The 25,773-nt window shown below is 51.8% G+C and overlaps 5 protein-coding genes across 5 annotated transcripts; 2 read left to right on the top strand and 3 right to left on the bottom strand.

The window, feature by feature from the left end:
- Nucleotides 1–766: 766 nt before the first annotated feature.
- Nucleotides 767–12,691, bottom strand: ANOM_003106 (uncharacterized protein; the record flags this gene model as incomplete). Its single annotated transcript, XM_015548363.1, has 2 exons — nt 767–6,152; nt 6,207–12,691. 2 exons carry the CDS (start codon nt 12,689–12,691, stop codon nt 767–769), a joined length of 11,871 nt encoding a protein of 3,956 aa, XP_015409608.1.
- Nucleotides 12,692–16,060: 3,369 nt separating this feature from the next.
- Nucleotides 16,061–16,840, bottom strand: ANOM_003105 (sulfotransferase family protein; the record flags this gene model as incomplete). The annotated part of the gene is made up of 1 exon (XM_015548362.1): nt 16,061–16,840. One exon carries the CDS (start codon nt 16,838–16,840, stop codon nt 16,061–16,063), a length of 780 nt encoding a protein of 259 aa, XP_015409589.1.
- Nucleotides 16,841–18,156: 1,316 nt separating this feature from the next.
- Nucleotides 18,157–20,103, bottom strand: ANOM_003104 (cytochrome P450; the record flags this gene model as incomplete). The annotated part of the gene is made up of 5 exons (XM_015548361.1): nt 18,157–18,328; nt 18,400–18,707; nt 18,778–19,235; nt 19,291–19,867; nt 19,993–20,103. The coding sequence occupies 5 exons, from the start codon at nt 20,101–20,103 to the stop codon at nt 18,157–18,159; spliced, it is 1,626 nt and encodes a 541-aa protein (XP_015409590.1).
- Nucleotides 20,104–20,900: 797 nt separating this feature from the next.
- Nucleotides 20,901–22,674, top strand: ANOM_003103 (uncharacterized protein; the record flags this gene model as incomplete). The annotated part of the gene is made up of 3 exons (XM_015548360.1): nt 20,901–21,095; nt 21,163–22,377; nt 22,450–22,674. 3 exons carry the CDS (start codon nt 20,901–20,903, stop codon nt 22,672–22,674), a joined length of 1,635 nt encoding a protein of 544 aa, XP_015409604.1.
- Nucleotides 22,675–23,687: 1,013 nt separating this feature from the next.
- On the top strand, nt 23,688–25,702 carry ANOM_003102 (cytochrome P450; the record flags this gene model as incomplete). The annotated part of the gene is made up of 7 exons (XM_015548359.1): nt 23,688–23,883; nt 23,941–24,070; nt 24,128–24,322; nt 24,381–24,532; nt 24,588–24,838; nt 24,892–25,163; nt 25,306–25,702. 7 exons carry the CDS (start codon nt 23,688–23,690, stop codon nt 25,700–25,702), a joined length of 1,593 nt encoding a protein of 530 aa, XP_015409609.1.
- Nucleotides 25,703–25,773: the final 71 nt, after the last annotated feature.

Genomic DNA, 25,773 nt, shown 5'->3' with positions numbered 1-25,773 from the left:
TTGCCGATCTACTTGTTGGGGATATTAGAACAGCCATACCCAATAATAACATAAATACGGCCCTCAATATGACAGCCCCAAGGCAATCCTTTGAGGCAGCGGCATACACCGCCGAAATATGTATTGCAGGCATTGCTTCCACCCAGAATTGCTGGTGGATTTTAGGGAGTCATGGCTGGCTACTTTTTGTTCGCTGAGAGGTCTTGTGTTTTGCAGATTGCTACTGCTGCATTTGCATTCCATAGAAGCAAGCTATCATTGCGAAGACTGCTGATATCATAGAAAAAGGCCGGCAGATAGTGAAATGAGAGTTTTGTCACTTCTGCACCTATGAAGAATATCCAACGTCAACGGTTATGCGACCTACGCTAGGAGGGATCTGTACGTTGAAGAGTAGCGGAGAACCCTGGCCTTGGACATCAAAGACATAGGTACACTCTTACTCGCGAATAACGTAGTAAAAGCACGCCGGATATCGTCAGTTTCTTATCCGTTCCTTTAGTAGGGGATTGTTCCAGCACCAACACCGGATATTTGGTGAGTCCGCTGCTCACCAGGGACTCAGCGAGGACTCACATCTGGGGCATGGATAAGGAAATAAGAGTCTTACTTTTAAGTAGATTAATGCTAGCAACACACTTGCCTGCATCCAGGGATTGTGGTTAATGGAAATATATAACTGCTATCTCCCAGTGAAAGGGTTTCTGGATACACGTACTCTGTAGACATCCATCACGTTGCGCGCTTGAAGAACCAGCAATCTTCCTCACCGTCGGGTGGAGACAAAAAGCCCCTCCTCTTCTTCCTCTAAGCCAGTATCCTGTCCCGCGATCCACCAGGTAAATCCTGCTTCCTTCTTGGCACGCCCAATCCAGTGCGTCGCAGGAATCCGCGGGAAACCCTCAATAGCCCCAGGGTCGCATGCCGCGGGCATGTGTTTCACGTCCTCCTCGCGGATAATGACCTCGGCGACGTGTTCCTGGATCTTTATTTTCGATTCTTGCTTGCACACCACTGCAGCCACCACTGCGTCTGAGATCGTGGCCAAGGGCATCAACGCCAAGCTACCCCTCAGCCCTCCTGTCGTAGGGACACTTTCTAGTTTGAAGATGAGATCGTGGAACTCCTTCTCGAGTTCAGGGGGTGGAGGATTCATGTGCTCTGCCTGAACAGGACGATGGATGCAGACGGGCAGTCCCAAGCGCTCCGCCGCGTTCGTGAGCAAGCGCTCGCTAGCCCATTTGGAAGCCAGATGTCCATCGGCCCCATTGAAAGGGGGCGTCTCATCCATAGGGATCGATGTCACTTGTCCGCTGGAGATGAAGTGGAGTGGGACCTGGCGGCGCTGCCCGAGACGGATAAGCGTCCTGGTGCTGTGAACGTTTTCCGCACGTACGACTGGGTATGCGTCCCAGAACGACCGGTTCGCTCCGCAGTGAACAATGCGGTCTGCCTGTTCTGCCAGTGATGCGAATGTCTCTGGGTTCAGACCTAACAGAGGAGCTGCCAGGTCGCCGTAATGGGTTGTGACTTTCGACGACGTGCTGGCAAGAACACGATCCTGATGGCCGGATGCGCTGCGTACTGCAATTGCGTGGATGCGGCCCACATGCGGACTCGCTGCCAGGCCCTGGAGAATTCGTGACCCCAGAAAACCTGTCGCACCAGTTAAGACTACAGTCAGATCACTGCTGGTTCGAGGCGGAGACCCTTGTGTTGAATTATCCTCCTGCAGATCATCGACGGACGTGTCCGCCTGCCAGTCAATCGGAGCCGCAGTCTGATAATGGGCGATCTTCTGTGCCATATCACCGAGTTGGTTCGCTTCCATCAATTCTCTCACCGGGACTCTGGCACCCAGATCCTGGGCAATGGTTGCCTGCAGCTTTATGAGGGAAAGTGAGTTCCCACCCACGAGGAAAAAGTCCGTGTTGGGGGCGATCGTAGAAATATCAACGGTATCTGGCAGGACTTTAGCCCATGCTTGTCGTAACCGGCCCTCTAATCTGGTGAGACTGGTACTCATAGAGGAGTCTTCCGTCGTCCTCTTGGGGACGGTGATCGAGAGCGCCTTCACTGCATGACGGTCAACCTTGCCGTGGATATTAAGTGGAATTTGCTCCACAGGCACAATGATAGCAGGCCACATATATTGCGGAAGCGTCAGGCTTGCCCGAATCTGCTCTAATAAGCTTTCGCGCTTCCCCCAGTGACTCGGATCAAATTCAACGTGGGCCGCAAGGAATGCAGTATCAGCTTCGCCTCGGAGTGATGCGACCGCTTTGATGAGAGTGCCCCTACTGGCCTGCAAGATTCCGTGTTCGATATCCTGCAGTTCTATGCGGATGCCACGCAGCTTCACTTGGGTATCCCCATCGATCCGACCTTCAATCGCTAGAGTACCATCGGGAAGCAAACGGCCGCGATCGGACGTTCGGTACATATGTGTCCAGCCCCGATCAAGGTCTTCCTGAGTGGCATGGCTGTTAGGGATGAACTTCTCCTCCGTTGCTGGTCCCAGATTTAAATAGCCCAGGCCAACCCCCGCACCGCCTATTAGCACTTCTCCTGATACGCCCTGTGGCACTGGCCTCATCTGCTTATCGACAATGTAGGTTGTGTAGTTGGGAAGTGGCTTCCCGACCGAATATGTACCTTCTGTGTCTCGCAAGGGATCCAAATCCTGATACTGGACTTCCGTCGAATGGGATGCTAGAGTTTCCGATGGGCCATAGACGTTGAAAAGGCGCAGGCCCGGTATCCCAAGGCGTTGGAATTCCAAACCAAGGGATCGCGTCAGAATTTCTCCCGCCGCATACGCAATCCTCCAATTTGTTGCCTCCTTTAGGGTCTCGCCCCCATATGACAGCCAGGTGGCATACTCGGATGGCGTTGCCACGGTATAGGTCACTTTGCCCTCCAGCATGGCGTTGGCCAATTCCACAGGATCCCCTCTCAGGGCGCGAGGGACTACGATGACTCTTCCACCCGTGGCGAGCCCAGTAAGCGCCTGCATTAAGGATAAGTCGAATGTTAGGGCGCTTTGTTGCAAAGCCGTTTCGCTTCCTAATCTGGATTGCTGGATATCGCCCTCTATCGCGTTGCGGAGACTCGAGTGTCTAAGACAGATCCCTTTTGGTTGACCAGTGGTGCCACTGCTATGAAGGACCGCGCAGCAGGCTTCTGGCGTCGACTGGTTTTCCAGTATGGGTATTGCCGTGTCATAGCGGAGCCGGGAAGTGTTCAGTATGTGTATTGAGCTCGGGCATGAGACTCGGTGGACGTCGGCCTCCGTATCATCATGGCAGACCATAGCCTGTGGTTGGCAAGCTTGGATGATGGTTGCTAGGCGTGGCAATGGATTCCGCAGGTCTAGGGGTACGTACGTCGCATTCAACCGCCAGATAGCCAACATACAGCTGATCCACCCTGCCGTCGGATGCTGGAACAAGCACACACGCGACCCAGGTCCCACACCCATACTACGCAGCTCACTCGCAATCACATTGACTCGAGTCATGAGCTGGCTGTAAGTGAGCGCCGTGGACCCTCCCGCATCCTGTACGGCGATCCGAGCAGGGTGGGAGGTCGCTACATGATCGATATGTTTAGAAATTGTGGATGGCCACTGCGAGGCCAGCAACCGGCCTCTACCAAGAGAGACAGACGACTGAATGTCCAGCGATTGATACAACGGGGGCTGCATCACGTTGACTTCATCCGAATTGACAAACGATTGTACCAGTCCGCCATAGCTCTGCGCCAGGAGGTCTGCTCCCCGACGCGAGAACAGCGCTTCTTGCAGATGAAAGTCGATCGTGGTCGATCCGTCTTCTGATCCTACGAATTGCAGCATGATATCGTACGGCACTCGGCCGTGTGTCCACTCCTTCCGCACGATCTTGATGTCGTCGAACATGTGAGTGGCGCCAGACTGTGGCTGCCAATCCACCAAGACTTGGAAAAGCGGGTTGTATGCGGTCGACCGGGTTACTCCCAGATCTGCCAGCATCGCATCATACGGGAGTCTGGAATTGGCCCTCGCCAATCTGGTCTTCCCATCCATGAGTTCCAAAATGTGTCGGAAGGGCTGCGAAGCATTGTCTACGGAGAGCCTAATTGGTAAAATATTCAGCTGGAAACCGACCGTCCGCAGGCTACTGGCGTCGGCTCGACCGGTATCCACAAACCCTATGCAAACACCATCAGTGTCTGTAAGCCTTGCAAGCAACACCCATAGAACAGCCATGTAGAAGTTGAATGGGGTCGTCCGATTGCGGCGGCAGATGGCTTGGACCTGAGCCGTGACCGAAGGGGGTAGGCTATGCCGCACAGTCGTCATGGCGTATTTCTTGAGAACCGTTCGGGATCGCACGCGACACATTGGAAGGAGAGGCATCGGGCCAGGCAAGTCAGCGAACTCCGTCCGCCAGTATTCCAACTCTTGGGTAAACGCTCCGTTTTCAAACGAGGCATGTTGTGCGGCGGCCAACGCCGGGTATTGCAGGGACAGGGCAGGCAGTGGCCGGTGTTGGTATACCATTTCAAGTTCCTCAAAAAGAATGAACACGCTGGCGGCATCGAGACAGATGTGATGATATCCGATGATGAGAACTTGGATATCATGTGGGGCCATAACGAGGCAGATCTGCGCCACATCCCCGTGGGCGAGATCGTAAACATGGTCACAGATTCGCTCATATACGTCTCTGATTGCGTCGGCATTGTGAACGTAGTTGACTTCCAGCTGCCAGCGTGAGGTCGACATGACGGCCTGACATGGATCGTTGGTCCCGTTGATGCCAGGTAGGAAGCATGTTCGTAGCGCCTCATGTCTCATCCCCACGCGATTAACCGCGACTTTTAGATCGTCCACCCGTGGCACTTGATCCAGACTAAATAGCATAGCGATGTTATGCATTGTTTTGTCTTCTAGAAGGTTGTCCAGGAACCAGAAGCGCGCCTGTGAAAACGACAATCGCTCGATCTTTTCAAACTCAGGCTGGGCTATCGGCTGGGGTGAGCTTGGTGTGTTCCTTGTGGAGGATTCGATATCGTCCTTGGAAGCGGATATGCTTGTTGTAGGGGTGAGTTCAAGGTCGGAGGCGTCCGAAGGGTTAGGGGAGGACGTTGAAAGCTGCGTGGCATCACTTGGACTGTTTTGAGCATTAACAGAGTCCACATTGGCTGCAGGTGAAGCTACATCCTGGACCAGTTGCAGCCTTTCTACTAGTCGCCCACTGGCCTCCTCGACGAGTTGGCCAATAGATGCGCCGCTGAGGAGCTGTAGCACGGCCAGGTCAATACCCAGATCTTTAACAAACCATGTGCGGAGCTCAACAGCCACCAAGGAGTCGACTCCTAGCTCCACCAGCATCGCGTCACGAGAGATGACCTCCTCGTCAGGAAGCTGCAACTTGCGGCGCACTTTGGATATGAACGCGGGCTCCAGAAGTCGTATCATGTCTTCCTTAGAAGTAACAGTTTCTAATTGGGTCTTAATATCAATGCTGTGTGCTGTTGTTCTCACATCGCCCGCAGATCCTTGGTTGAAATGGTTGACATGATGCCAGGTTTTTGGATTATTATACCATATAATATCTGGCTGCTTCGGCGGTGAAACATGCGATAAGCCTGCCAAAATATCTGCAGGCCGGCAAGCGTCTGGACGCCCAGCAACAATGGCCTCAGCGAGCAGCTCGTGGATATCCCCTGCGGAAAGAGTAATGTCGCTCATGGTGTCGCGGAGCGACTGCATCACCCAGGACTGTGCTCGGGACAAATACCCAACCCCTTGGATAGAGCCGGGACTGATCATACTTCCCACCTGGCCACGAGCCCTCCTTCTCTCCACGAGACTGGCCATAAAGCCATTGGCAGCGGCGTAGGCGGATTGACCGATGTTGCCTAAGTGGGCCGAGAAGGATCCAAACATGATGAAAAAGTCCAGCGGCGCATTGCCAAAAACCTCGTCTAGGAGCAAGCTTCCCTGAACCTTTGGCATGAGGGTCTGCTGCAAAATATCCCAGGACATAGTCGCGAACACCTGATCCTTAATAACCATTGCTCCGTTCACCACGCCTCCAAGCGGCGGGAACTTGGCACGGATATCAGCGTCAACCGTGAGAATCGATTCTTTGTCAGTGACATCCCTATAGTCAAGTCAGATTTATACGTGATTTGGAGTATACTGGGCGTTGACTCACATTGCCATCGCAGCCACACATGCGCCAGCATCAGACATTGAGTCAAACCAGTGCTGTTTGATTTGTGGCCGGCGACTGGCCAGAACTATATGGCGCGCTCCTCGGGAAACCATCCACTCACATACCGATCTTCCAAGATCTCCAGTCATTCCGATCAGCAGGTATGTTTTGTTTGGGCTTAGATGGATATCGGCGCTGGCCGATTGAGTTCGCACGGGGACATCAGATACTTCCCGCCAATTCAACAGGCTCAACCCATCTATTCTTGCTTGAACGCCCTGGAGACCGGGAAGACTGGGGTGATTGGTATCGATACTCTCTGCCACAAGCGGACAGGCCATGCGATAAGCGCGGTTCAGGTTGTGGCCAACCTCTTCGATGTCATGTTTGGGATAAAACACCGGGGAAGTGTGACAGAGATCTGTTATATCTTGCACCACAGCATTGGGATAAAGAGAGCGGAAATGGCGGGATATTGAGCCAGTTTCCCCGTCTAGCTGGAGAATGCGCGAAACATCCCCACGAAGCTGACATTTCAGTCTCCGGTATGTACTCGAGGGGTGGATGAACACGACGTCGTCTGATAAGTCTTCATTGCTGCTAGTGGTAAACAAGGGCTGGACCCCTCTGACCGACGCCTGCTGCTTCAGCGCATCTCGGAGGCTTCGACAGGCGCCATGCACCAGCAGACAGGTACCAGGGATAGTAGCTCTGACCAGGGATATTGCCAGGATGGCCCAGGCGACGGCACTCAGGAGACTCCGATCTTCTACGTCAGGGACCTGACTGTATCGGATAGTCCAGCTAGCCGGAGTGACGATTGTGGATGCGAGGCTACGAGATAGTGCAATGACCGGGACAAGAGTGCGCTCCTCCTGACCAATAACCACATACAAGAATCCAGCCTCATCTATTCGCAATGCCGACAGAGTAGACCAGCGGACTCTAATCTTGGTGCTCGCTGAGTTTGTGGGTTCACAGACACGTTGAGAGCACTCGACGATATTGTAGCGCCCCTTCGTCACAGTGACTTCGCAGTTCGAACTCTCTAGGTTGACGAAATGCTCGATATTACGCCTTTTAGACATGTATCGTTCGTTCATTCCGACATCATCGATGATACGCACACACTCCATCATGCTGCCGTTCCAGCGTAGCTCTGGCTCTATCGTCCAGACAGCGACTGGTAAGTCGTACTGGTTTTCAAAGGTGGGTAGAACCAAGCGCAGCAGTGTTTCGGTAATAAGCTGTGGTGAAATACACGATTGATTAAGGACATTCAGATGCTGGATACGTGCATATGTGTTCTCATAGCGTAAGCAGCGTAGGAATCCCTGCGCCAGGGTCTGGGCTGGGTTGTCTACTAGGGAGCCTGCACTAACCCAGAGGAGATTCTGGGCGACGTTTAATACCGTCTGTAAAGATTCCAAGTCTTGCTCCCGGAGACTAGAGCAAAGGCTGGGTTGATCTAGTTCCAGAACACTAAGCACTGTAGCCATACTCCATGATGAGTGCCTCTCAACGTCATCCAGTCCATCCACGACGAATGTTTGGCGGAAAAAAGGTTCCACCAGGGCTTTCACGGCCAGAATGAGCTCTGTTGTCTTGCTACTCGCGCAGCCTAAAATTATCAGGTCTTTTGGTATGCGAGCTACCGGGGGGGACCGTAGCGGTTGACGGAGGAGACGGACGGTATCGTCCACTGCCTGGGAGATGAACACTGACATACAGGCCAGCCGATTGCCGTCATCACTAGTGAATGTATCAACCCCCGAGAACCCCGTCTCTTTTAATAGAGAATCCCACTCCATGACGGGAAGCATCGGCCCCCAAGGCCGGATCTTGTCTTGCTCGCTCGGCCACCATTTATCGAGGCTGCCGTAGACAAAGGAGGGACGCAGGAGACTTGTATTGGTTCCCTCTACCACGGCTAAATAGCCTCCTGGCTTGAGCAGGGAACGAACATGCGTTAGAGTGGCTTGGATATCGGGAGTCGCGTGAAGCACGCCGGCCGCCACGACTAGATCGTACGAGTGAGATTCAAACCCCTGGCCAGCGGGATCAACACCAATATCCAGAGCGCGATATATGAACTTGTCCGCATGCGCAGCAAATTTTTTCTGTGCATCCTCAATGAGAGCACCGGAGGGATCCGTAAGCGTGTAGGAGTGGAACGACTGCCCAATTCGATCTAGGATTGCGCCCGTGGCTGACCCAGTGCCTGCGCCGATCTCTAGTATTTTCATGCGTGGGAAGCGGAAGGCGATCTGCTGTACAAGGGGCGCTAGATAGGCTTCATTGCAGGGGGAAATGTCGTCCGATTCGCTGGATATTCGACTCAGGAGGCCTGTCTGGCCCAGTTCTTCGCGAATGGAAGTCTCATGTCGCAGTGCACGTAGTAAGTTCTGGCCCACTGTTCGCATCTTGCTTGAGTCGACGTCCAGGGCCACCTCCGCCAGCTCGTTCGCCACTTGGGTCAGATCCATGTTTAACCAATTCGTTTGACAGGTAGGATGCGTCCCATTACGGACCATTGCTAAGGTATGGTCGATCCAAGATACCATCCGAACGCCATGCGGGCTGAGATTGGCGCGGTCCTTGGCTGTCAGCTGGGCCTGCACGTCTTGCATGTACAGTAGCGACAGCTGTTCCGACAGCTCCGATTGACGAACACTCCGTTGTGTTGCCGTACATGAAAGCAGCCTGCCATCCGGATGCAATGGGCCCCAGGCTAGTTTAGAGAACAGCAGGCGGTCATCTGCCGCGGTAGGACGTGCCAGCGGCGATGTTTCCAGGCACTCGACATGTAGGATCCCGTTGCCTGTATGATCATACAGGGCGACATCCCCACAGGTCCCATCCGGATCCATCTGTGTGATCTCCGCGTCAAAGTGAAGCTCCTCTCCCAATTCGTGGGCACGGCCATCAAAGAAAAACGGGTTGATGGTGATCCGATCGATCCGGGTAGGGACGTGCAGCGTGTGCAACTGGCCATCCTCTGGCAGGCCTGCGGCTGGAAGCAGACCCTGAAGCAACGTATCCATCAGGGCTGGATGTATTATCAGCATAGACTGCGGATCTTGCTGACAAGCATTCCAGATACAACCGCTAGAGACGCCCTGCTTGCGACGGACAGAATGCATCCCTCGGAATAGATCCGTATAGCCATGCCCCAACGTGTCCAGATGTTGGTAAAAGGCATCCATGTCAACCGTTGCCATCTGATGGGTATTCTGCAGCCGTTTGGGGAGGATACAAGGGCTCTGCTTGCCAAATGTCGCGACCAAATGGCCCGATGCGCATTGTTGAAGACGACCCCCAATGTTAGCGTAGCAGGTAAATTGCACACCTAGTCTGTCCTCTTCCGTTGGGTTTCGGTCCAAATGGAACAATACTTCGACACCGGGACTACTCTCATCACCAAACGCTATAGCCGTTTTGATGTGAAGATCGTATAATTCCAGCAGCTGGATGCTCCTGTCGTCTGCAATGATATGGACGGCCTCAATTGCCATTGCCGCGTAGCCCGTGGCCGGGAAAACTGCCTGGGATTGAATCATATGGCCATTGAGCCACGCCATATCCCGAGGATGGAGGATATTGCACCAAACGTATTTATTGTTGGTGCTATTCGGAGTCAGGGTGCCTAGTAGCGGATTCGGCCTCCCCGAATGGTGAGAAAGCGCCTTGGAATACCGCGACTCAGCCCAATACGTTTGAGTCCGGTCAAACGGGTAAGGTGGAAGATCTTTTACGACGGTGAAAGTTTCCCTACCTTCAAACTGCCGAATGTGTGACTCTAGGTCCAGCCTGTCTGGGCCCACTATGCGGTACAAATCCCCAATTGCCGTCGAAAAGGTTTCTATACCGGAGGTGAAACGGTGGAGCAGACCGACATACATTGGCTCCGGCGATTTACCAGGCAGGCTCGAAATGGTCTGTAGAACGGGGCCCTTCAGGGTAGGATGAGGACCTACCTCGATGACCAGATCTGGAGTCACTGCCTGCATGGCTGCTGTGACAGCCTGTGTGAACATAACGGTACCAGCCATATTGTCCCGCCAATACTCGGCCCACATACGATCTAGATGGCTGTTCCGTATCTGCTCGCCGTCGTAGACGCTGGAGAACCAGGCTGTAGAGTTAGAGGCCTGTGGATGTATCTGGCATCTCTGAAGGGCCTCCACATACGGGTCCGAGCATGGTAGCATGTGATGGGAATGGTAGGCAGTTCTGACCTTGAGCATGCGTGCAAATTGCTTCCGCTCCTTTAGACGGGTTTCTATCTGTTCAATGGCATCCGCATCCCCGGACAATGTCACACTTGACGGTGAGTTCATCGCAGCGATCTTGACCCGTCCCTCCCATTCATGTAGTTGGCAAAAGGCGTGCGCCTCATCAGCGCTCATCCCTGTGGCTAACATCCTCCCTTCAATTCCATTATTGCCCGCCAGAGACACGACAAGCCCCCTAAGATGAGCGATGCGAATCGCATCCGATTCGGTCACAATACCAGCCGCGTAAGCCGCCGCGATTTCACCAGAAGAATGGCCGACTACCGCTGAGAAGGTAATACCAAGTGATCGTAGAAGCTTAACAAGTATGATTTGCACGGCAGTGCATAGGGGTTGCGCAATAGCTGCTTGATGTATCCGCGAGGTATCCTCTGGTGCCGACAGCTCTTCGAGGAGCGAGTAGGAAGGCCGGTATTCCATCGACAGACTGTCTAAAGCTGCCTGCAAGGACTCAAGCCAGCTTTGGATACTTGGAGACCGCGTGAGCAGATCTGCGCCCATCTGTGCCCATTGTGCGCCCTGGCCAGTGAAGACACCGAGGATATGAGCCGGCGTGGTGAGGGGGCGTTGAAACGTAGGAACGAAGTTGGAAGATCTCCTGTGAACAAGCTCTTCCTCCAGATCAGTACGCAAGGCGCTCAGGGATGAGGCCGTGAAGGCCAGCCGTCGAGAGAACACTGAGCGTCTACGGAACAATGTCCACGCCAGGTTAACGGCGTCCACCTCAGGTTGGTGGTCGAGGAATTCGACAAATGCGGCTAAAGTATTCTGCAGTGCCTTCTCTGAATGTGCAGAAAATACGAATGGGACTATCTCCACGCCACTTGAAGGATTGCTCACGTTGTTGGACGGCTGGGTGTATGATTCCAGAATGACATGAGTATTGGTGCCCCCAAACCCGAACGAGTTGACCGATGCTCGACGTGGGACTCCATCGGGCAATGCAGGCCAGGGTTCCGCCTGGCTTGGAATTCGCAATCGACCAAAGAATGGCTGGATGTCGGGGTTGATTTGTCGAAAATGTAGATTGGGCGTGATGACACCATGCTGGAGACATAGCGACGCTTTGATTAGACCTGCCAGCCCTGCGGTGCCTTCAGTATGGCCGATTAGTGTCTTGACTGAACCCACGTAAAGCGGATTTACATCGTCTTCTCTCGAGCTCTCGGTATGGCTATTGCCGGTAGAGAAAAATGCCCCGTAAATCGCTGATGCTTCCTGGGGATCTCCCGCCGCTGTCCCAGTCCCATGGGCCTCAAAGTATTGACATCGGTCCAGAGGACGACTAACGGGATCCAAGCCCGCCTTGTTATATGTCGAGCGGATTAAGGCCGTCTGAGCAGTGCCCGAAGGCATTGTGATCCCCGTAGTGCGACCATCTTGATTGACTTGCGTGGCTCGGATGATACAGTCAATCGGATCTCCATCCGCCAAGGCATCACTGAGTTTCTTTAGAACAACAGTGGCAATTCCCTCCCCTCTTGCATAGCCGTCGGCATCAACATCCCACATGCGACCGCGGCCTCGGGGTGAAAGCATGCTTAGGTTGGCCTCGGAAACATACATGTTGGGCGCCAGTATGAGGTTGGTCCCACAAGCAACAGCCACGCGGCAATCATTGTCCCGGAGAGCCTTTGCGGCAAGGTCGACAGCGACGAGACTGGATGAGCAGGCAGTGTCTATTGCCATGGATGGACCGTGCCAGTCAAAAAAGTAGGAGACCCTGTTGGGGATAATCGAGCGAGCCGTACCAGTGGCGGCATATCGAGGGAGCCAGTTGATATCGCGCGCCTGGATGAGCGAGAAGTCATCACACATGACACCACAGAAAACTCCAGTCGAGGAATCTCTTAAGTCTTCGATCCGAATCCCAGCCGCCTCCAGCGCTTCATAAACGGTTTCTAATAGAAGCCTCTGCTGTGGGTCCATGCATTCGGCTTCGCTCGCAGACATGTTGAAAAACGACGAATCAAACGCTTTCACATCCTCCGTGAGAAAGTATGATTCGGTGACATTTGTAGTCCCATTGTGGGAGCTGGTTGGGTGATAAAATGAGTCAATATTGAATCGGTCTTTGGGCACTTTACTGGCAACATCTCGAGGCTCATGTAAAAGATCCCAGAGGCGAGAAGGCGTTGAGCATGATCCAGGGAATCGGAACCCTGTACCAACTATGGCAATCGGCTCCATTGAAAGAATATTTAACGATTTGGTCCTATTCCTTCTCAGATCCAAAGCTGCAGGCGGCCTTTTCGTGCCTTTTAAACCTTCCTTTTCGCAGCGCAAAGAATATACCCTGCCAGTGAAGTCACAAATTGAGTAACTGGCGGTGAGGAGCAAAAAGATTAGAGTGATATCTTGACAATTGGCTGGCTGGTACCGTTTGTTACCATTGTACTCCATATGATTTAGCATTTAACTTATAGAACTCCTTGCGTCTCTATCATTCTTCGTGGCGACGCAGTTCTCCTCTGGCGATGACCCTGCGCATTGGATTATTGACGCCCCGTGCTGAATTACTAACTAGTGCTTAGGCATTCCTTCGTTTTCCCCAGTTATAGAAAGCCGTACCGATCACTCGATGACTAGATGGCAGTGGAGCGTATGCTTTCTGTCTTTCTCTCTTTCACCAAGAGCAAGAACTGAGAACTGTTCAACCTAATCTTCAAAGATATGAGTTCGCAATGCGCGCCTGATTGCCAATCGTCCACGGCCATTGATGCAGCTACATGTCACTCAAGCTCTAAAAACGAAAGCCAGGATGGAGAGACCAAGGATGGAGAGGCCAAGGATGGAGAGGCCAAGGAACCGGCGTCTACGCTTTCCCCAGTGGGCCATAGTTCAAACGCAGACCACACTTCCTGGAGCTTCACCCACTATACGGTGATATTTGGCTCATTTTGTGGGTTGTTTGCGTCCTTTGGCTGGTGCTCTGGTGATTTCTCTATCCTTTCGAGCCTCCATCGAGACCTAACATTTTTTTTTAAGGGATCGGCCTCTTCCAGGACTATTACCAACGGAACCAGCTGAAGGCCTACTCGCCGACGATCATCGCCTGGGTCAATAGTTTAGGGTTTTTCCTCATGTATTTCGGAGTAAGCCTCACACCCCTTCTCAACTTAATCGGTCAGATCTAAACTTTGCTTCTGGTAGGCCTGTCTTGTGGGACCTCTTACAATGCGCTTTGGTCCTACGCCAGTCAATATTGTTGGGTCGATGCTGCATGTTGCAGGTCTTCTCGGCACTTCCTTCTCATCTAAACTCTACCAGATTATTCTGTTGCAAGGGATTCTCAGTCCCCTGGGCGTCAGTGCTGTGTTTTTCGTCAGTGAGTACATTCTTTCATTACCAGCAGGGCGTCTTGTGTAAGACTGCAAGCTGATTCCTCCTCCACCCGACGTATCAGACGTGCAGATCTTAAACAAATGGTTTCGTGGTCGTCAATCCTCTGTTACGGCCATTTCCGCCTGTGGCACTAGTATCGGCGGGGTGATCTTTCCATTGATGATCAAGTATCTCCTGCCAAAGATCGGTTTTGGCTGGACCATGCGATGTGTAGTGTTGATCATTTTCCTCCTTTTGATCGTCACTACGCTGTGTATCAAATCCCTTCCGCCACATCCCATACAACGGCCGCAGCCATCTAGCGAGTCCCAAAATAAGAGCCGCTGGCATACGATTTGGAAAGACCGCAATTTACTATTAACTGTGACTGGAATCTCGTTCCTCTGTAGCACATATTTTTTGGTGGCCGGCTTCGTCGTCCCCGTCGCCAGGCTCCGAGGATGGGACGACCAGGTTGGTGCCATCGTGTGTCTAAACGCGGCCAGGTAAGAAAGCCCAACGGATGAAATCCCCAGTCTACAGACGCGCTAATCAGTCGGTCGGCATGCCAGTATCGTGGGCCGAATCACCGCGGGTCTCCTAGCGGAGTGTATCGGGCGATTTAACACAATGGCCCTATTCGGCTTCCTGTCCACCGTTTTTATATTTGGATTGTGGCTTCCCGGCTCCGGGATCTCCACGTCTATCGCTTTTTCCGTGGTATACGGATTCAGCTCGGGCTGTGCGGTGTCTCTAGGCCCGGCCATGATTTTCAAGATCTCGCTTCCGCAGCACATCATTCCCAATCTGACCGTCCTCTACTGCGTCCAGTCTATCGCTGCTCTCTTCATCAACCCCATTGGGGGCGCTCTTTTGTCTGTGGGCCACGCGCAGAACCCTCACTATCTTCAGCTTCTAGCCGGCTTCACCTGTGTCGTGGGGACGATCTTGACGATCCTCGCGCGAGCGTCCCAAACGGGGCTGGTGGTGAGGAAGGCTGCTTGATTTCCTGCGTGTTGGGGTTGAGACAAGCGAAGCAAGGGTTTAGGGCTTAGCCAGCTGCAGATGTGAGAGATCGCCCGCGCCGACGTAGACCGCTCTTTACTAGAGGCACATCCTTCAAGAGCTGGATCATGCATATCCCCGACATTTAGGTACATCAAGTACCGGAGAACACCGCAATCTGAAGAAATTCTTTACAGAACCACTAGTATACTCAAACTAGCGCTCAATATTGAAACCAAGCCTCATCCAAAAGGGCGCTCCCCGACCCGCACATCTACCATATCAGTGTGACTCTTCCAGCAAACCTGCCTTATGCGCCTCGCAAATCACTTTTGTAGCTCTATCCACCAAGGGTCATTCAGTATAATGCCTTTTCTTTTGTGGTTTCTATTGTTGTGCAAGTAAGAGAACTGGGGGGGCGAAAGAATTGCCGTCTGGAAGCTTCAACTACTGTCCACCAAGGTTCTGGGCCCAAATGATCGACACTGCACATTCCGGACATCTCCCACAGCGCCGAATCGTATTGCATCCCCTGGTCCTCCCCGCATTCTTACTATACCTAAATTAATCTTGGTTTTGAGTGTATTTAGCACGAAACGAGGTTGTAGTAGTTCCAGATGGCATCGTACTACACACCGGAAGTCCCTCTTAGTTTCAAGGACAAGCTGCCGAGAGCCTGGAGCTCTAAACGCGCTACACCTTTGAACTATTAACCTAAAAACAATAATTCTACCTCACTGCGAGAGGTAGGCGGAAAAGTGACTGCTGTATAGGGAGGGTCTTATCTGGTCTGCAGAATATGTCAAGCCAGAGCGGCGCACGTATCGCACACCAAGGTGTGATTCGTCATATTTTGATTCATTCCTCCGGAAATGAGCCGAGCAACCATCCCATTTCGCTTCCAGATACCCCCCGTAGTGACAGATCTACGGGATATGGATCGAATGCGAGGTCAGAAAGCAGGGGATGAATCTCCACTTTCTCCTGGGGGTCAGATGGAGTCCAAGTGATGGGCTCTGGTTCGGGTTTGAGCGGGCCAGTACGTAAGAGTTTCGAACTTGTGCAAGCTTGGCAGAAAATGGAATGATTTTAGTTGATAACGTTAGATAATTTTTACGCGCAGGGTAGGTTAGGGTAGGAGTCCCCTTTATATCAGGACAGATCAGACATCTGGCCATAAACTCCCCCCAGCAGAAGAGTCGCCACTAACTCATGGTTTTAAATACTGAATCAACGTAGAACGGACCATGCAGTGATAGCACCAATCACCGAAAGGAGAGCAGCCCATCGAGTGAGGCCACGCTTAATATGATATCTCGCCACCGCATCTATGGCTTTGCCATCATTGATGCGCGGGAATGCGATGTCCTTTGGCACATCCTTGCCAAGTGCCTTGCACAGCGGCTCCCAACCCTCCCTCACATCGAAAAACACCAGACGATCCGGAGGTACAACTTCCTTCAACCAAGCAATATGACGGTGGTAATGGTCCGCCATCGATACTAACTCTCCGTATATCCGACGTCGCTGTTTTGGAATGTAGGAAATCCACTCAACGAAATGCCTCATCCCAGGAAGTGGCAGGAGGACGGCCGGAAGGAACCATAACGTCGCCAGGTGGCGGACCTGCGCATAACTCTTCACCCAGGCTTCCGGGTCCCGAACAGTACAGATGACCATGGCATCAGGGTACAGCTCGAGAAGCTCTGGGACAAGTTCCGTGCCGGGCATATCAGTGACGGCGGCATATCCGTCTAGTGTCTCCTCTAGAAGGGTAAGCGCTTTCTCTCGGTCCTGTGGTACTCCAGTCAGGCAGTTCTGCATGATTTTGATCCACGACTTTATTTCTTTTGGTGGCCCCATCGTCACTTGTGTCCCACCATGATAGACGGGGCCGTCAAGAAGGATATTTAGAGCGCTGCTAAAGGAAGCCGTCCCCGTCCGAGAGAGACCAGCCCCGATGACTTGAATTTTTGCTCCCTGTTGGGGAGTAGAAGCCTGTTGGCCCATCTTGTGAGGGAGGATATATCGAGGGCTCGAGTCAAGTAGCTAATAGCGAAGGTTATCTCGTGGCTGTTTGGAACAGTTCAACAGGAGAATAGTTTTGAGGTTTGGGAAGACAGACAGCGCATTTACGGGGGTGTGTAAGGGATTTACGACCGGCGTGGCTGAGCCAAGCCCTACAGCATATGTATGTTGGTGAGTGGCGTAGGAGAAATAACGCAAAGAGAAATAGCGGTTCGCTTTCTTTTAATCACTGTCCAGTCTTGTGCCCGTTGTCCTAGCTACGGAGTATCTGCATATAGACTGGTATTATTGCCCTCCCTTACTGATTAGAGCCCAATAATCAGCGAATCTATAGGGCTAACACTTTTCAAGTCAATTCAGTGTTTATCTAATTGGTCTTTTTCGCAAACCCCACCGTATGTATTTGCCCCTTACATTGACTCTTCTAACGGTCAAGAGTTGGTCTTGTTAACTCGGAAGTAACCTATGATATATAAATCTGTTCTTCTCACAACTGGAGATATTATACAATAAAACGAATAGCAATCAGAAGTACTACTTTACTAGCCTAAAGTAATATACTAGGCGATGAGTTTGCTAAAGAGACAATTCGTCTAATTTAAAGGTGATATCTTTATCACAAGCTGCCAGTGATACCTCAAAGGCTTTGAATACAGCTCTCGGCGTTGTACCGCTTGTTCCAAATTAGACCCTTGCTAAGTGCTGATGGATGCGATACCCATCATAGTTATAGAGCTTCTTGTATCTAATTTTAAAGGCCCCCTGTTGATTTGATTATTCTGAATCTTGTGGCTAGTTCTAGGAAAGAAGTCTGGGGTAATATCCTGAGACCAGTGGAAAGTTGTCTACATAGCTAGTTATCTGTCAGAAGCAAGTCTGTCTTTTCCATGGTCACCCTACTTTGTCTAGGTCAGCTGGCAAGCATGGTTTGATTTAGTAGCCATTGTGCGTAGTGGTAAAACGTCAAGCCCAGCAGGCCACAGTTTACATATGTGTACGAGCTACTTGGTTGGGCCAGGGGACGGAACGAGGGAAGGGGTACAGGGGAAGGGAACTAAAATATATTGGCCGCACGAAGGACCGCGAGTCACCACTATCTAGCTAGAATACCCTGTACATACCTGAGTCAGTCTCACTGGCTGGCCAACTGGCCGTCGGTGACCCGAGAAGAGCCCCAGAAGGGGCTGCATTCGGGTATAATGCATTTCTCTCTCTCTCCTACATTTGTGTATAATCACTACGCAAGCTTGTAATGCTCCCCTCAGCCTCACCTCCCCACGTGCTTGTCATTATACCGGTCACAGTTTCTCGGAATTATAATACGTGCTCATGCGGTATTTTGTCTCACCATCGTACTGAGATAGGTCTTGCAGTGCCTGTAAGCCCTCTCGTTGAATGGTGGAACGGATCTCCTGGCTGCGAGGAGTAATCCGACACTCAAACGGGTTGGGACGCATATTAAGGCCATTCCTATGATACACGGACAATTAGCCACTACATACTAGCAGTCAAGAACGAGGGATTATCATAGAAGCACTTACGTATAATCAAAGATATCCACGGGAATTTCATTTCCGTGCTGGTCCAGCGCCTTTCGAAATTCGAACCCCCATAGTAATCGTGCAATGGTGATGAACGTCCCCTGCTCAGCGAGACCCTGGCCGCTGCACACTCGCCGTCCCCATCCAAATGTCATGTAGCCTTTCTCGACCGGGAATGGACGATGAACGGGGCTTCCTTCAATATATCGATCCGGATTGAAGCGGTCAGGCTCAGGGAATTCTCGTTCATGATGGTGGATTGCCCACACATTCCCCTGTACCCAGGTATTTCTAGGGATCAGCCAGCCCTAAGGAGGTCCATCGTATCAGCAACATCTAGACATGAATTGACAGGAGATTTAAGGAAGCGCATGGTACCTTAAAGCGATCATCCTTAATCGGCGCATGCGGCTGGCCCCCGATAATAGCGACCGATCTCCACCGCAGAACCTCTTTTACAAATGCCTTCACATAGAGCAGGTCAGGTTCATCCTCGAACGTCGGACTCCGGTGTGGCCCCACCACCCGGTCAAGCTCTTCCCATGCCCTGGGCAGCGTCTCCGGGAATGCACAACAAGCGAGTACAAAAGTGACAAGTGTAGAGCTCGATGTGTCGCTGCCTGCCCCGAACAGATTCCCCGAAAGCGAGGAGATCTCCATTTTGGTAAGGTCATGCTTCGGCGCTTCTTCAAAGAGTTTCCGTGCGTAACACTGTCTTGCCTCTGGATCACTGGCGACCTCTTCTGCTAGCGCGTAGAAAAAGGGCCTGCCGCGTCCTTGTCCATTGCCCAACCCGTGCTTCCAAGGTGCCATCCAGTTGGGGAATTTGGCGAGAACTAGGCCATGTTAACTGATGGCACAGGAAGTAGGATATTTTGATATAAGACTAACAAGGAAACGATTCCATCAGCATGGGAAACGACTTCCCCGGCACATTCAGCTCCGCCGCCCGCTGCATCACCGCAATCACCTCCGTGATAATCGGGTCCGTATATGCAGACACACGTCGGCCAAACCCGATTATGGAGACTACACTTGTCGCGTACCGCTCGAAATGGCTCACATACTCCTGGGGTTCGCGCAAGAGGTCCAAAGCAACGACCTTGCTCTCATCGTTCTGGAACCCGCGGTAGATACGCACTTGCTGTAGCCCAACCCCCATATGTGTTAGTTTCCTGTGCAGCCGCCACCGATCTCCATAGTACATGTTGACCATGTTCGACTGGCCAGCACCGAGCTCGCTAAAGACGACCATCCGTGGGCGGGAGGCGTAGATTGCGGCTCGCTTGTTCAGGAGTTCGTTGGCTGCCCAGGCATCGCAGATCCAGATTGTTGGTCGCCGGCCTGTCCAAAACGTGATTATGGGTGTGTTGTACTCCTTCGCCAGTTTCTCGAAGTAGATCCATGGTTTTTGGTCTGGTAGCAGATGTGTATTTCCGATTAGGGGTAGCGGGAATGGGCCTGGTGGCTATAGCTAATTGTTAGCGCTGCTATTAGGCTATTATTTATCTGATACTGGCGGGAGCTTGCCATTCGGAAATGGAGATATATCATATATCCATAGTCTACGATCAAGACCAGTCCCAGAATTACCATTCCCAGCGGTAATGCTCTGGTGAGAGTTACTTTGCTCCATCCAGGATGGCTGAGCATGTACTCACCCTGGATGAGAGCAAATAGTTGCTCTAGCCTTTCGACTATCATGGTTCTTCTTCAGCGGTGATATGGGAATAGGGAGCTACTATGGTAGCTACTTCAACTAGCTATTTACATATTTTTGCGATTCCCCACTTCAACCCCCTTCGGATAAGAGTCTATTCGCAATTACCAGGACAGTCCCCTGCGGGGTATCGTCGTCTGAGCTCGTTGTGCAATCGACATAGAGATTGGGACTCCAAAGTGGCGGCACAAGTGGCGGTAAGCCACTACTGCTGAACTCACCCCACATGCTGCACTGCTTGCAGAAGTCCGGGGAAAGGATTGGCATAGTCTCACGTTATGGGTAGTGATTGTGATCACAGAGCTTCCTTGCATTGTTTCTCTGTTATGTTGGGGCTTGCAGTCATAGGGAAAAGGTATCACGATCGGTCATATCACAATGTGTCTATATTCAGGTTAACGTAGTGTCATTGCTTGGTTGACGTTCTTCTATCTCGATCAGCCCTAACATATTCCACCCGCTACGGCAGATGTTCGGAGCCCACTTGTGGGGTTTGTGGGGTAATTCCAGCCGATCTCTAAGAAGTATATTTGCGTAATCTCAATAAACAATCCGACTGAGTCATAGATATTCCAAAAGACCGCTATTGACGGGACCTCGGAGTCAGACAGGTAGATGACTGTCAAGTTCTCGGCATAGTCTTTTATAGCCGGAGATACGAATCGATATGTGGGGATACACCTTGAAAAAGAAGTGGCACTGCACTCTGGGCTTAAGACCGTAAACTGATATTGTAGTTGTCTCCTGTAAATATAGTAAAAGCTTGCCTTTTTGATCCATCATGGCGGAGGTTAGTATATCCACGACAACATTATGGCAGAACCGAAAATGCCTGTTCCTCTGCTCTCTAGTCTCGATGGCCAACCTGCAATATGGGTTTGATCTAGCTGCCATTGGATCTCTCCAGGCCATGCCGGGCTTCCTCAAAGTATTCGGATACCCAGCTCCAGGCTCTGAGACAGGATATGCAATTGACGTGAGATTATATCTCCTCTTTCACAACAATACACATTCACAAACTAACGAACCGCCAATGCACATAGAGCACAGTTCAACAGTTGATAACGTCTCTCCTCACCCTGGGCTCCTTCGTCTCTTCACTGGTAGCAGGCTTCTTCTCGGCCTACCTAGGCCGCCGGCATGCCCTGTGGCTCGCGTGCATCGTCAACGCCATCGCATGCGCAATCCAGATAGGTGCCCCTTCAGCAGGACCGCTATACGTGGGCCGACTACTACTAGGATTCGCGAATGGATTCCTGGTTACATTCTCCAACATCTACACTGCCGAGGCATCGCCAGCCCATCTGCGTGGCGTGATGGTTGCTCTGTTCGCGTACTGGGTGAATATCGGTAGTATTCTGGGTGCTGCAGTAGATAACAAGACCAAGGAGAGGATGGATCGCCTTTCATATCGGATTCCCTTGGCTTGCCTCTACATCGTCCCTACGTTCCTCTTCATGGCGCTGTTCTTCGTCCCCGAGAGTCCACGGTGGCTTCTCCATCGGGGAAAAGTCCCAGCGGCGAGACAAGCACTGGAGCAGCTTCGCGGCACCAGCTACGCCACCCTCCATGCATCATCCAGCGACGACGAGATAACCCCATCTCTCCTGGAACTAGAATGGGCGGAGATGATCAAGGGCGTCGAGGAAGAAAGGCGCGAGCAGGGTACTGTTACAGCATTGGACATGTTCCGCGGTGAGTTGCACCCCTTCCATCTCGAAAAGAAAGGTCCACTCATCTACAAATGTAAAGGAATCGACCTCCGCCGCACAATCCTCTGCTACTGCATGATCGGCTGCCAATCCGCGTCCGGCGTGTGGTTCCTCATCGGCTACCAAACCTACTTCTTCAGCGTATCCGGGATCACCAAAGCCTTCGAGTTCTCGATCATGAACACCTGCTTCGGCTTCCTGGGCGTCAACATCGGCATGTACGCCATCCGGAACTGGCTCGGCCGGCGCGCGATCCTCATGCTCGGCGCTATCGCCTGCGGCCTATGCCAACTCGGAAGCGCCATTGCCGCCACCGTGAGCCCCAACTCTCTGCCCACCGGCCAGGCGCTGGTGGCCTTCACGGCGCTATTCATGTTCTTCTACAACGGCTGCGTGGGCGCCGCCAGCTACCCCGTCGCGACGGAACTGGTCAGCTCGAGGTTGCGCGCGTGGACGGTCGGCACGGCCACGTCGTTGGGCTACCTGCTGGCGTGGTTGGTGAACTTCTGTACGCCGTATTTTATCAATCCTGAGCATTTGAATTGGGTGAGTTTGTCTGTCTCCTTGCAGTCTCTGTTTCTAGTGCTGGGCCGAAACTGACACGGATTTGGTGTGTAGGGCGCCCGCTACGGCTATATCTGGGCTGGGTCGAACCTGGCCTGTGTCGTCTTCTTTTATTTCTTCATCCCCGAGATGAAGGGTCGCTCGCTGGAGGAGTTGGATGAGATCTTCGCTGCTGGGGTCTCGGCTCGCAGGTTCACGTCCTATCAGTGTCTTATTGGAGAGGCGGCTAGAATTGATGCTGTCCATGCAGAGGGGCATAAACATACCTTGGATATGTAGTTTAGAAAGGATATGGGAGTATTTTGAATATCTGTACCATCGTTTATGCTATCAAGATGAACTTTGCCAACCACTATATTCGATATCTAGTGAATTTCCGTTCACGAAAGTATTTGATGGCGGAGATGGCTACTATGAAACTCCTGGAAGAAAGACTATTAATGGATAATAAACTGTATATTGTCAGCTAGAGAGAGCTGTGAGATAATATTGGCGTCCTACCTAGGGCTAGTTTGAAGGGCTCGGCAAGGTAACGGGCTTTCGGGATATGAAATAGTCAGTAAAATTAGGGTTAAATCAGCGCATATATTGCCAGCTCTTGGGTTACATGTTTTCTAGTATATGCTTAACTCTCCTGAACCCATCTACAGATAGACGACCGTGCTACCATCGCTATGTTAGGGAGTTGCTGCGCAAGACAGTATCCTCACTAGACCTATATGTGCATAACCCAACCGCCACGGGGGAGTAAAACGAGCTAAGCAGCCCGCGTGGGAAACTCCACCAACTGTTTGTCGTCCAAAACTTGTCAAGTGGGACCTATCAATCAAGACATGGGGTCTGCAGGTGGTTAATTCAGGCTCACGAGAGCTTCATCCCTTACAGCGGCAGAGATGTGAGTGATGTGATGTGTCACTTCATCCCGAATCCTGCAGATGAAGTGCTGGTATTGTAGGCCAATAACACATGGACAAGCTGAAGATCAGAACGAACTGATGCATCTTAAACTTCCCAGAATTATTAATGACATGCGTTAATTGGAGAGGCCACAAGACTCGAAGATGATTCGCTCATAGCATAAAGTATCAGTGCGTCCATGACACTTCGTACCAACAAAAGTACGGCCGTCAACCGGTTTTCTGCCATATAAGTCTCGAAACGCCTATCTTCGATAACCTAGTAAGATTCTTTGCTTTGGCCTTCCTCTGCGACCGGCAATATTATCTCCTTGCTTCTTGCCTGCGCGAAGCTCTAGACACAGCTGAAAGCAGTGGGACAAAGCCTGTGCCGCCATGGTCTCTATACTTCTACTTCTCACAATTAGCCTTGTTGGGTTATATCTCGTTCGATCTCTCCTCAGCAAAAAACAATCTCTGGGAACTTTACCTCCAGGTCCTCCCCGAAAACCAATAATCGGCAATCTAACGGACCTGCCATCCCACGATGTGCGTGATTGGGAATACTGGCTGAAGCACAAAGACCTCTATGGTAGATACCTCGCATACAGAATACCTCCTTCTCAAGAGAGGTAGTAACATTGAACAGGTCCGATCAGCTCATTGAGCATATTCGGCGACAATATCGTCATCCTCAATGACGCCCGCTTCGCACGAGAAATCCTCGAAAAGCGCTCTTCCGTCTGGTCCTCCAGGCCTAGTTGGAACTTCGGTAAAATGTTCGCCTTCATCGTGACTGACATCCTTGCACTTTGCAGTGGCTGACACCAGCCCAGGGCTGGTTGGGGTCAGATTCTAGGCACCTTGGAATACTCCGACCCTTCGTTTAAGGACATGCGGAAAGCCCTGGGCTATGAGATTGGGTCGAAGGCGGCTGTGTCTCGATTCAACGCGGTGCAGGATCTTGAGGTTCGTCGGTTTCTACGTCGTGTCCTGGAGGATCCGGACAACCTCCTTCACCATATACGCAAGTATAGTTTGCACTATTTCGCTTGAGATAAGAAGTGTCTGTACTGACAAAGCCACTAGAGAAGCCGGTGCTATCGTTTTAAAAGTCGCATATGGCTATACGATTGAGCCACATGGGCATGACCCCCTCGTCGACCTCGCCGATGAGGCTATGGCTACTTTCGGGCTGGCAATTCTTCCTGGGACGTGGGCGGTGGATTTTATTCCCATCTGTAAGTGGATGGGGGTAACATTTCTTTGCGATGCTGGAGTTGACTTGAGTATCAGTGAAACATATACCTACATGGTTTCCGGGGGCTAAGTTTGCACGAATGGCCAAGCAATTCCGAAAGAGTGTTGCGGCTTTCAGTGATGTGCCCTATGCATTTGTGAAACGCAAACTGGCTCAGCAAGACTTCGAGCCCTCTTTTCTGGCCGGGTTACTCCAGAAGAATGAGAACCAGCCTAGACACGGGTCGTATGAAGAAACGGTGATAAAGTGGGCAGCTGCGTCCTTCTATGGAGGGGGATCTGATACAGTATACATATATGTTTGCCCTTTTGCACATCAACTAACGCTGACTGCTGCCAGACTGTATCTACTATGTCGAGCTTCTTCCTTGTGATGGCGCTCTTCCCTGAGGCGCAACGGAAGGCGCAAGCAGAGATTGATCGTGTTGTAGGGCCAGACCGTCTACCTAGCTTCCAAGATCGCGAGAATCTCCCTTATATTGATGCCATGGTCAAAGAAATCCTGCGGTGGCATCCGGTTCTCCCAATGGGTACCGCGCACACTTCCGTTCAGGACGATAGCTATGAAGGGTATACATTTCCCAAAGGGACTCTGATGGTCCCGAATGTCTGGTGCGTATCGTCCTGTTTGTGACACCTACTCTATGAAGGTCGTTTCAGCCCAATTGTTCAAATGAGGGCTCAATGGAACACGGCCATTTTGTCCTTGGGAGACAGATCAAGTTTCACAGAAACATCCACTAACTTCATCCAGGGCTTTTACGCATGACCCCAATATCTACCCAGATCCTCACGCCTTTAAGCCAGAACGCTTCCTAAGATATGAAGGACACGACCCGGAGGCCAATCCGTACTACTTCGTCTTCGGGTTCGGCCGCCGTGTGTGTCCAGGCCGCACACTAGCCGATGCGAACCTGTATATCTCCATTGCTCAATCAGTGGCGGCCTTTACCATCACTAAGCCGATTCAAGATGGCAAGGAGGTTGATCTACGGGCCGAATATCAAGCGGGTGCGATCAGTCACCCGATGTCATACAAGGTTACTATCACGCCGCGTAGCCCGCGGTATGAGGAGCTTATTCGGGCTGTGGAGACGGAACATCCGTGGGAAAACAGCCATGCCGGGGAACTTAGGGATCTGAGTCGGTGATGCTTGACGTCGGTATTTGGGTTCTTTGAAGAATAAAGAGTTTTTCTTTGGCTTCTCGTTTCTCATCCTGG

This window comes from Aspergillus nomiae (assembly GCF_001204775.2).
Source record: "Aspergillus nomiae NRRL 13137 chromosome Unknown contig00047, whole genome shotgun sequence".
Lineage (NCBI taxonomy): Eukaryota > Fungi > Ascomycota > Eurotiomycetes > Eurotiales > Aspergillaceae > Aspergillus > Aspergillus nomiae.
Note: the sequence above shows the minus strand (reverse complement) of the source record. Positions and strands in the feature narration are given on the sequence as shown.